Source organism: Molothrus ater, chromosome 5, assembly GCF_012460135.2.
Source record: "Molothrus ater isolate BHLD 08-10-18 breed brown headed cowbird chromosome 5, BPBGC_Mater_1.1, whole genome shotgun sequence".
Lineage (NCBI taxonomy): Eukaryota > Metazoa > Chordata > Aves > Passeriformes > Icteridae > Molothrus > Molothrus ater.
This window is the reverse complement of record NC_050482.2, coordinates 48,106,119-48,118,351: the sequence shown is the minus strand read 5'-3', so window position 1 is coordinate 48,118,351 and position 12,233 is coordinate 48,106,119. Positions and strand designations below refer to the sequence as shown.

At 38.7% G+C, this 12,233-nt stretch overlaps 1 protein-coding gene across 2 annotated transcripts in view; it reads right to left on the bottom strand.

Moving 5' to 3' along the window:
* ATF7IP (activating transcription factor 7 interacting protein) overlaps window positions 1-12,233 on the bottom strand; it is an 82,299-nt gene that overhangs the window by 5,593 nt on the left and 64,473 nt on the right. The window contains exons 12-15 of one of the 2 annotated variants that reach the window (XM_036401649.2): window positions 10,285-10,363; window positions 4,528-4,707; window positions 3,465-3,650; window positions 1,170-1,282 (exon numbers count right to left, since the gene is read on the bottom strand). In XM_036401649.2, coding sequence (XP_036257542.1) covers window positions 1,170-1,282; window positions 3,465-3,650; window positions 4,528-4,707; window positions 10,285-10,363 — 558 coding nt within the window. The remainder of the gene's footprint in view (window positions 1-1,169; window positions 1,283-3,464; window positions 3,651-4,527; window positions 4,708-10,284; window positions 10,364-12,233) is intronic. The other variant, XM_036401650.2, reaches the window with a different exon arrangement.

The window sequence follows — 12,233 nt, the reverse complement described above, 5'->3', positions numbered from 1 at the left end:
GTGCGAATGACATTGCCACAGTAATTTCCCTGTATCTTTTTTGCTTCCCAGCCAGGGGAGGATGAACTCAACACTGTGTCCTTTATGAGGACTGGGCAAGCAGGTTCACAGTGACTTTGAACCAATCTACGCTTGAGCTGGTGTTCCCACATTACCCAACACCCCAGACAGGGCATTAAGCTGACAACTCATCCTCTCTTCTACAGACAGGTATTCAGTCACAAAAGGAAGACAGGGTAATGATCCACATAGATCCTATCACTTTAAATTGATCACAAAAGCTCAGCCTCACTTTCCAGAAAATTTTGAAATAAGGGCACAAATGTGTCTTTCCAGTGATACTTCTTTTTTATACAGCAAAAACAGTCTTAGGTCTCTCATTTATATTAAGATGAATTTAGGAATGCGGTTACCATGCTTCAAGCCTGAGATCTTTCAGGTTGGAATCTGGGGTAGTTGTTGGCATCTTAAGTGTTCTGCATGATATTTGCTTCATTTATTCTCATTATTTATCATGGAAGAGTGCACTGAGTTGATTATGTCTAGACTGAAAGGATGGTAAGCCACCTTCTTGACAATATATTTACCATTTCAGGACACTGTAAGTAATGTGACTGCCCAACACTGAGTGTACAGGCAATGTAGTTGAAATGGAATTAAATGTGTTAGAGAAAATTCTCAAATTCTAACCAAAAGGGGTTTTAGGTGATGCAGAAGTGATCACCCTCAAGACTGACTAAAAACCTCTGGAGTTTGGGAGTTGGCAACCTTGGAGATTTGGTCTGCACCTTGTTCTCCTACCTCAGTTTTGCAAAGAGCTGTACTAAAAAGCGGCCACCCAATTCATAGCCAAACCATGACAAAACATTTTACTGGCAGTTTTTCTGTACGCTTGACTCCATGAGTCACCTGCAGACAGCTCATGCACTAATTTTCAGTATGTTCTCCTGGTAATTTGGAGAAGGCCAGGGTGAGCTAACAGATTGCACAGCTTTTACCATTCTGGGCAGGAGCTGCTGTAGGTGACTGGGTGGTGCCATGCACAGAATTGGCTGTGGAGTGTCAACAAGGCATTTGAGTGCTCTGCAGCTCACACTAAGAGCAGCCTGAGATCCCAGTGCAGAGACAAGGCTGTACATTGGAGGAGGTGGTTGGAGAGCCCCACTCACAGTGTGCGCTTGCGGCGGTGGTCGGTGGTGCACCGTGAGCTGAGGCGCTCCCGAGCCCAGAGCCAGCCCGCTGTTCACCACGTAGGTTGTCTGAGGCATCCGCACGGTCACACCTGCAAGGAGCACAACGAACACTGAGTATTCCATACTTACAGGCAGCTAAACAGAACATTGGAAGACCAGCTCCTTGGTTCTGCTGCATGATGCCAAATTTCAGACAGACTCCTCCAGCTGCCAGCAGACTGATGAAGCACTGTGTAACAACAAAATCACCTCCCATCCCCTGAAGCTGTAAAAGTGAGACAGAGCAAGCGCTTGTGTTTGCAGAGGGGACAGAATGTTGTTTTAGCACTTTGTAGCATGAAAGAAATGGGTGAGGAGGAGAAGCGTGGGAGATACAGGGAGCTTAAGTATGAAAAGAACAATTACATCATTTTGGGATTCAGAAAGGAAAAGAGAAATGCTGCTGCAGCACAATGTTATTCACTCAGAAGGCTGTGCTGTGGATAGCACTGAAAGCAAAAAAGCTAGGTCACTGTCCAAGAAGCTTGTCCTCCCTCCCAGAACAGACTCCATGATGGACACTACTCACAGGCATCAACATTTCAGTCATTCCCACCGCAAACTGACCTGCCTGGCAGGAATAAACTAGACAGTTTTATAGCCTTGTAAATAATAGCCAAAACTCTTGCAAGCTACCAAGTTTTCATTCATTTTATACCACATCTAATTATCTTAAGTAACACTTTATCTAGTCACTGTTGGAACATTTATGTTCTGTGAACTCAAAGCCTTTGCTCATTGTTATGGATTGCCTGGGTTATCCCTCCATTTCTGTCGAGAAATACAAGATTTGAGGCAATCTCTATGATACCCTAGTTTTACACCTGTGTAAGACTGAAGCATTCTAATACTCCAGAAGACAAGCTCACAAAGCAACACATTATCAGGAAACCACAGTTATTGTATGGCAATTTCTTTTCTTCATAAACATACATCAAACTACAATCCACAGGGAATGAGGGTCAGAAGTCTGTGTAATGTGTGAGTGCAAGGCAGGGACTCAGAGTGCTAAATCTTAATGCTTTAATTATAAAGTGCTAAACACTGGGCAGGTGCTTTATATCTTTTTCTTATTGGAGTTTCTCTAAGAAGCTGATGAAGCTTGTGTGAACTCCTGTGGTTTAAACTGTAACCTGAGCTGGCTATTCCTCCTCTGTGAGAACCTGGTAAGATACACTGGTTTAGTATGACTGTAGCTCTGTCTCAGGAAACTACAACCACCTGAAGACGGTCAGAAATGCCTTAATAAGATATAAGATACAAACATAGCATCACTTCTAGGTAGGGATACTACTCACTTGAGGCAGAAGTACAAAACTGCAATTTGCAAAACACTTTGGATGGGTTCTCACAATCAATTTTTCAAAGACAAAGTGCAGCAGCACGCTTACTCAAGAAGCATCTGCTACTGGCACTAAAGGCTGTTGCAATGATAACATAAATCAATATACATTAGTAGCAGCATTACTACCAGGACATCACAAAGGAAGGCACATACTCATAAAAAAGGGAAATTTATGTTAAACATAAAGGTGTTAAAACAACTATAGTGTAGAAATTGTGGGGAGAAAAAAAAAAAACAAACAGTTAAAATCCACCACTTTGTAACAAAATATCATTTCAGTTCTTTATTTTTGACATCTATTACTCATTTCAGAAAATGAGTTTATTGCTAGGAGAAGGTATCACTTATGCATTTGCAAAGTCAAGGGGAACTTGCCAACATCTCAAGGAAACTCAAGCATATATCAATTTCTGATACATCTGGTGAGAAATTTCATCTCTTGAAGCCTTGAGAAAGGAAAGAAATTTGCTGAGCACAGGACATCAGAGATTGCTAAGGAATTACACTAGGATGCCTGATAGAAATATAACTTTTAGCCAGGAAATCAAATATGATCTTCTATGGTGATGCTTGTCATATTACCTTCCACTGCCTTGTAAAGTATGTGGGGTGTGTACCACAGATACTTAATTGGCAGAGCTGGTGCCTGGGATGACTTAACTCCAATTTCTCCTCATTCACATAGCTGCAAATAGAATTTCTTAGCAGCCCGAGAATTTTCTGAATTCCATAAACTGGGAAAAAACCCTAAACTCTCTAACTAATACCAGGTACTGCAAAAAGACCAAACAACACATCCAAATCAAAAACCTAAATGCCACATCCATGAGGTAGAACGTACCAAGCTATGTCACGGTCAGAAGCACATGGGAGGAATCATCCCTTACCTCCAGTCTGTGGGGTGACAGGCCTTAAGGATGGGCTGGTCATGACAGCTCCTCTTACAGGATTCTGAGCTGGTGGTGCAGGAATAGTGGTATAGACCACCTGATGGTTAGCAGGGGTTCTTGGGATAGGAAGCTTGGGATTAGCTGGAGCCACGGGCCGATGAGTTACATTCACCGCTGTCGAAGCTGAAAAAAAGACAGAGCACACCCTAAATCTGAATTCCATGAGTCAAAGCCATATGCCTATTCCAGAGTACACTTCTCCTTTGGAAAACTGACTCATCTGAGCCATGTAAAATAAAAACTGTGTCTGCTTTGGGTATTGCAAGAGAAGTGAAAACAGCCTAAATGGTATTTTACTGAAATATTAAAGTCAATATATATACAGCTTCCTAACAGAGAAAATAAATATAATATCTCCCCCACTCCCTGCAAAGGTCTTGTGTGTAAGGACAGTGGAAGAATATAAAATCCACCAAGGAGTCTGCAGAACACAGTAATCATAAAGGAATTCCAATGCCAGCTAATCTTCAGCGATCACATACAGAAAAAAAATAAAAGAAAGAAAAAAAGAGGATCTACATTTCTTTAGACAGGGGAAAACATAATCACGCTGCAAAGTAATATTTAACTAGGGCTAGAACTTCAATGTCAGCCTTGCCATTCCCTCTGCCAAAAGAATTAACTGCCAAGGGACAGACATAGGAGTGATGCTGATAATGTTTTTTCCCCCATTACTTAAAGAAGGTACAGGTTTCTTCTCCTTCACTTTTACCAACAGTAGTATATTTAATAACTTCCATGACTATCCTCAGCAGGATTTCTTCCTCTCCATAAATAAAATTGACCCTGAATTCTTTTCAAATCAGTAGTACTGTCCTTCCCCTTTATCAGTTTAAAAGAAAAAATGTTATGGGAAACTGACTAGAATGAAAGATTATGAAGTGACTCAAACATTTTGCATATTCACTTTAAAAGATTAGCAAAATGTAGAGCACACAGCAGTCTAATTCAAGGAAAAAAGCAGCCACTGCACTCACACAGTGATGTCCAATGAAGTTACCTGTTGGTATTACATGGATGGTGGTCTGGGAAGGGCCACTTGTTGGCACACCTGGCTGCTGCACAGGGCTTGGCTGCAAAGGTGGCAAAGGCTGCAGGGGTCGAGTCAAGGGCTGGCTGGGTATGCTCAGTCCTGGCACAGGTGCCTGGCTCTGGTTCTGCTTCTGCTTCTTGCCATCTGCTTTAAAAGAAACAAAAGATATAGGCAATAGCAAACAGAAATTTTTATTTCTGAATCACAGTTCCAAGCACCACAGAGTTTTACAATCCTTTCCTCCCTCCCCCATTTACAGACTGGTGAGGATATTCGAAGCATGACATTTCTCTGACCTTTTTTGCTTATGCAAACAAATCTGCAGAAAACTCATTTAAATCTTTTTACTTTCATCCCTGCAATTTTCCCTGTCCAGACACACTCCACAATGTTTTATTCTATTATCATGAAGTCTGCACATTTCAGAGCAATTTGGAAACCTGAATTCAAGGGAACACTGTGCCAAAGTCTTTAAAAGTTGTTACTAAAAGCAAATCCTAAAACCTTTAAAGGCCTGAACACTGCAGTACTCAAATTTTGTTCCCTAAATAAATCTTGTCTACCTTTGATGTTTATATCTTTTTATTTGCTGACTCTTTCCTTTTTTCAATCTGTTAGTTCTCTTGCTGCTACTTTGAATTTTCACAATATTTACTTAAAAAGGGGGAAATTGCTTTATTATTTACAGAAAATTTTAAAAAGAAAATTTGTTTTATCACATTGACACCCTCCTCAACATGACTTACTGACTTGTGATACTGACAAATATTGCCTATATCTGTAGCTTACTACTGCAATACTGTTTCCTGCTTTAGTTTATTTGTGACTATATAAAATATTAATTAGAGTGTAAGGCTGTATGTAATCAAGACTTTGCACAAGTTGAATTAGGAAAAATTGAGAAGCTTTCATCTGGACATTAAAGCAGTAATGGGCAGAGGAGGCACCCACCCCTGAAGAACTAAACACCACAAGATAAAAGAGTAGATTTTAAGGACTGATACTCAAAAGGATTCTCCCCTAATAAAACTGTACTTACATCAGCCACTAATTCAGTAAAAGAGCATAGAATATAAAGATGACAATATGTAAATACTCATTTTACTCTTGAGAAAATAGAACAATATAGTGAGGACCACATTTAAAATGTTCAATTAAGTATACCAGCTAGATTTGAAAGCATTAAGAAGAAGGTTAATGCCACCATAGCTCAGAGTGTTGGGGTTTCTGGCAGTTTAAGACTATTTGGATGGTCTCCCTGAGCTGTGTTTAACACTAGCTGCTAACAGCTTGAAGAAGCAGTACCCTTCACAAACTGCTATATGATTCTATGAGACATAATTACAGAATCACAGAATCATCAAGGTTGGAAGAGGCCTTAAAGATCATCTAGTCCAACCATCAACCCAACACCAGCATAGTCACCCCCAGACCATATCCCCAAATTCAAGACCTCAAGAATAAAACACAGTATGAATTGCAGCCCATATTGTTTTTCTGTAGACTCAACAGCCAAGCTACTTCACTGAAGCCACTGGATGAAAATATACTGTGGTTTTTTGTTTGTTTTTTTTCCCAAAGTCTATAAAAGGAGCAGTGAAGGGATGCTTATTTTGAAAACAAAAGGTGAGATCCTTCCTGCTCTTTGATTAACTAATGGGCCTTGTGATTGGTTCAAGCTTCTTTTATTGTCCCTGATTATGAGAGATTTCCCAGTGTTCAATAAATGACTTGACTTCAAAGAGATTCCTACAGAGATGTATACACATCTGTTTTTACTTCAAATATTTAGAGACTGCTGCACATCTCAACTAGCACTGAATAATTTCAGTGAGGTGAGTGCCTTCTTAGTCATGATTTACAAGATGCACTTACAGTGCAACAAGTAAACACCTTTACAGCCTACTGCTGTAAATGTGGTGCAAGGAAAGATGACAGTCTGGACAAACAAGAGGGCTTTTCCAGTTTTGCTTTTGTTTTTGATTTCACACAGAGCAAGTTCATTTACCCTTGACAAATCAAGAAGAGCCCTGCTGGCATTCCAGTGACTGGAAACTAGGTCAGCATTGCACCACCCACAGGAAATGATGACAGATAACTAACTAGACTTCATTAAATAAATGGAAATAAGAGGAAAAGACTATTTAAGCAAAAAAAAAAAAAACACCAGTGAGGAAGACTGGGTACATAGTAAGCACAGGACTAAGGTTAGAAGTCATTATGGAACAGTTTCCAATACTAAATGAACACAGCATCATATTCACAACAAACATGGACCTAGAGGACACAGCAAAGTATGATTTATGGAAATAAGCATGAAATGGAAACTGTTACTACTGGAGGTGTAAGCAAAACTCCTACTCTAATACACAAAACAGAAGAGGGACTAATTTCCATGCCAGAAACAGTCTACAACACTGCAGTTATAGCACAAAGGAGGTTTGAACAGTGTTCTGGTTCATAACTGGTATAGGTAGATTACAGAACACCAAGCATGCCACAGGCATGCTCAAGAATAAGAAAAAAATTATCCAGAGAACTACAGATTTGTTAACTAGTCTTATAAAATAAAGCACTGATTATGTATATAATAATTTTTCTCACAAAATAATGAAAAAGCAGAACATAGTTGTTTTAATTTAAGAGTGCATTTAGGTATCTTTCTTAGACTACAGACCCACTTTGGATTAAATCTATTAATTGTTTCAATATTAATACAAAATAATTTGATGATCCTTTTTATAAAAAGGCCAGCAAGGTCCAAAGTGCAAGTATTGCAAGATACTTGCAGACAGGAAAGTATCTAGATTACTCTTAACATGGTTTCTCAAAAATTACACACCGTCTTCATTCATAATTTTTGCACAAATCAGAAGATATTATTAGATATTAGCAGATAATAAGATCTATTCACATACCTATTACAAGTAGCAGAATTAGGCTTACTTTTTATGTGGGTGACAATGCTGTAAAAGACATAATCAGGAACTGATGTTCCCAACAACACTATGTAAGTGTTGATCTTGAATTTGAATTAGTATCGAGCTAATACCCCTGCAGGAAACACCATAATGCTGAAAGTATTTTCTATCCTGAGGTTGTGTAAATCTGGGAGAAAATAAAACCTGCTCCACATTTGCTGTAAACAAACTTCAGTGGAAAAAATACTTGGCCAAAGGTACACAGATGCTTATGATCATGCAAAAGCTGTTAGAAGTGTACTCCTCCTCTGTTTAACCTTGAAGTTTTTATCAGAATGCATTCCTGAGAAACTTGCTCCAAAATCCTAGTGCTGTGTTCTTACTGCAGGGTGAAACTCAAGCTTTTATTAGAGCTTCCTATGTTTTTACAGCACATATTAAAAACCACTGACTTCTCACACAAATTCCCAACATGAACTAACCTGCATTGGCTTCAGACTACCAGCTTCTGCTGTGCAGGGAAGAGACACAGGGGAGCTAACCCTGTGTTAACCCTTCCCCTGGAGCACAGAAGTACTCCACTAACCTTCCTCCTAATGGAAGGACAGTATTCTAAGACCTGACATTAAGGGAAAAGAATCTCATAATATCCCACTGGATAAATTTTTAAGATACTGGCTCAAGCCCCAACAAAGAAACTGAGGAAGAATTAAGCTGCAATGGAGCTACAACTCTGTAGCACTCCTACCTACAGAAGCAGTCTTACAATTTTATGTGCAACTGTGGTATTGATCTTTTATGGCAATTGTGAGGTGAGCATCTACTTAATGCAATTAGGAAGAAAAAAATGTTATTTTCAGAAACTTTTAAGATAGAAAAATATTAGCTGAAATATATTACAATACTGTGACATGCTACTTTAAAATATACCCCAAATCCATTTTAATCTATCTGCTGGGTGTCTTTTACAAAATATTAAATAGGACTGGGGAGGTTAACCTTGTCTGACAGGCTTGCACAGTCTTAAGGTAACCACCTTTTTATCTTTTTGAGAACTAACCCTCAGAAGAGATGACAGTGATAAAAACTTGTTTGCCTCAGCTATTCTGCCACTCAGCTTGTCAAGTCAAAATCCTGGCTGAAAAGGACCTCTGGTGGCTGTGTAGTCCAATTTCTTGTTGAAGCTGGATTGTCAATAGCAACTTATTGTGGTTTTGCCCTGCTAAATCTCAAAAACATTCAATAGGACAGTTTCTACCATCCTCTGTGCAGCACTATGCTGATTTCTTTCCTCCTCATTCCTGAACTTATAGTTCATGGCCACAGTTCCTTCCTTAATGTATCACTTGGCACTGCTGAAGAGAGTTGTGCTCTGTCATTTTTGTAACTATCCTCCAAGGAGCTGTAGGCTGCCCTGACATTGTCTCTTGCTTAGCTCTCAGGTCATGCACTCCAGGCCTTCACCATCCTGACACCATCAGTGGGAACCTCTCCAGTGCTACCACAACTCTTCTGAGCTTGAAGAAAAGGGAGCCAGAACTGGACACCCTATTTCAGCTGTGGTTCCACCAGTGTCAGTTTGGGGGAATACTTAAATTGAAATGAGAACACACTGTTGGCTCATACTCAATTCACTGTGAAAAGCAGAGTCAGCTATCTGAATTGCATCATGCCTCGCTAATACTTGTGTACCTCACACACTCCCTTTTTGGTGATAACATCACATGGAACTGTTCAAGGCCAGGCTGGATGGGGCTTTGAGCAACATGGGCCAGTGGGAGATGTCCCTGCCCATGGCAGGGGGGGCTGGAATGAGATCACCTTAAAGATCCTTTCCAACCCAAACCATTCCATAACTCTACGATTTCTCACTGGAAGAAATGCTACCACATGCCAAAATGATTTTCTACATTTGTGTAATACAATGCAAAGCAAGTCAAGCTATTAAGAATGTTTGTGTAGAACTTGAATGCACAAGCTAGAGAAATAACTACAAGGTTGTCCAGAGGAATCAAACTTCTTGGTGGCTGGACTTCAGAATGTAGCACAGGGACATGCATTTAGTGGCCAAACAGAATGAAATTTTTACCTCCAGTAGTAGAAATATGCTTTTTTTCCAATGGAAATGACAGCACAATACATGGCCTTACGTAGAGACTCATTACTTCTGTGAAGTACTACCATTCTTCACTAATCCAATGCTAACTATAATTAGACTGGCCTACATTTACACAAGATTTATATAAAAAGAAATGTGTTCTTTTAAATGATGAAGTGCATCCAAACTGCCAAAGTACACAAGAGCACAACTATATTTACTCTGCTCTTGGCATACAGTCCCAAAGCAAACAACAGTTTGCATTTGGTCTTTAAACTCTTGCACATAAAGTGTTAGTTAAACAAAAGATTACAAGCTGTAATACTCTAATGCCTAAATATCAACTGTAGAATTAAAAGCCCTTTAATTATAACCAGTAAAAAGAAAAAATAAATACATCTAGAAGAGCTTTTGAAAAGTTAATCAAAAACTCAAACATCTCAAATTACTCCCCAAGCCTGAGGTACTTATGCACAGATAGCCCTAATGCTTAAAATAAAGGAATAGTAAAAATCTTTAAGACTGTAAGCAAAATTCCTTTTAATATCTAACATAATTTTTTAACAGGAGTCCTATCTAACTGAAACACCAAAGAAAAGAATACACTAAGCAGAAACAGAAGTTGATTCCTTTCTGCCATTCAAAGGATGAAATAACACTTGTAGCTCAACTATCCCTGCAGCTAGGAAAGTATTTTTCACCAACCTTGAGAGCAGCTGTCATCCTCTTCATCCAGTGTAAGATCAATGACACCTCCTGATTCACTTCCTGTGAACTTCCCGCTCTGAAAGACAAAACTCCTTTGTTTTGCAAAAGCAGATCCAGGGAACACAGGTGGAAAAGGGACACATTGAACATTCAGGAGAGGTATCAGAATTGATACTTATTAGAAAGGAACTGCTGAAATTATCAAGAGAAGGTAATTTCAGACAAATATCCCAGGACTTGAAAAATGGGCCATAACCAAATGACTGTATTGCAGAAACAAGTATTAAAGTATTTTCAGCTTTGTAAGGAGTAAAAACCCCTGATCAATAGTAGCACATTGCTGTTTTACAGGTAAATGCATAACAATTTGCTGGTATAAAGTATATTTCAACTATGACTCCTAACATTTTAATCTGGTTGTAACCTGTCCTTTCCTCTGCATAACTTTCTGACAGAGCAGTCATCAGGACAATGCATTACTTATCTTGAGACAGCTTTGCCGCTGTACTTACGAAGACACTGACTTCATATTAAGAAAAAGGGAAAACGACACTAGAACTTGTATGCTTACAAAACACATCAAAAACCATCAGAAAACTCCAATTGTATTCAGTAATTTCATTACTGTATTCTCACCCATTATGAAAAATTTTAGCATTTATTATTCTACACACAAATCTATTTTTAATCTTCCCTTTAGAGAGCATAAAGGGATCTTTTAAGCTATTGCCCAGGTTATATGTTTTAACAAAAAACCCTAGAAGACCACCAAACAAGATTTATCTTGTAGATCAACTGCTGTCCCATGGCTGATCAGACTGTAGAGATTCCTAACATTTTCCCTCAGGCGATGAGAAAAAATATGGGGGAGGTCTTACGTATTTCTGTGATTTTAAAGACACTTTCTAGAAAACAATCATGATTATATGAATTTCTACTTCCTTAAACTTGCTACAAAAAGTAGTTGAGGTTTCTTCTTTTTATTGTTGTTCTGTGGAGAGATTATCACTTATTCTTGGACTGAACTGCTACACATTTATGGATTAGAGTAAACAAGTTTCCTTAGGACAGACAAGGAGTTGCAAAAGCACCATAATTATCAAATATCTCTGAGCAATTAACATGGGAAAAAATATAAGGTATCAGACCCACATGGTCTGTACAAATGCTGACATGATACACCCTAGGAATATTAGATTTTTCTGTGCAGTCAGATGGTGACAGATGCACAAACCTAAGCATTAAGATTATCTGCTCTATGACCTTTCATTCGGAAAAAACTAGGCATTTAAGGAAGTCCTAAAGGCAATCCTCACACAGGCAAGGCTCTGAGGAGAGGCAAAAAGAGGCATCTTATGATTACTAAATGCAAGGAGAAGCTGCTTGAATTATCAGTCAGTGAATTTGGAGTGCCTGACATTTCTCTTTATTATCCATTATTACAACCTGATTTCTTTTTGTCTTAAGTACTGATGCTGCCACTGATGAAATTCTGCTAATAAAATACAATACCAAATTTAAGTACAAAATATCTAACTACTTATATTCACAGGTGATATAAGAGATCTCTACAGGGATTCATCTTTCCAATACACAGAGAAACATATTTCAGTTATTAACCACAGAATTCTTCTGTTGAGTGGTTGCTATTTAAAATACTTTCTAGCTTCAGGTTTCTTAGTATGATGAGCTGATTTAACTTGAAGCTTAAGAAAAAGGCACATTAAAATAATCAATGATAAATTGATTAGCATAAAGTCAAGAGGAATTTCATTCCAACTGGATGATCTTCCCAGCCACCAATGTGTATTTTGAACCATGGTTCTCTCTGCCAGGAGAAAGCAGATTGATAAATGGAGAGGGAGATTTAAAAGGAACTACAGAAAGAAGAAAACTGAATATCAAGCTATTAATTTCTTCCCACTAAAAAATACATTAGTCTGAAG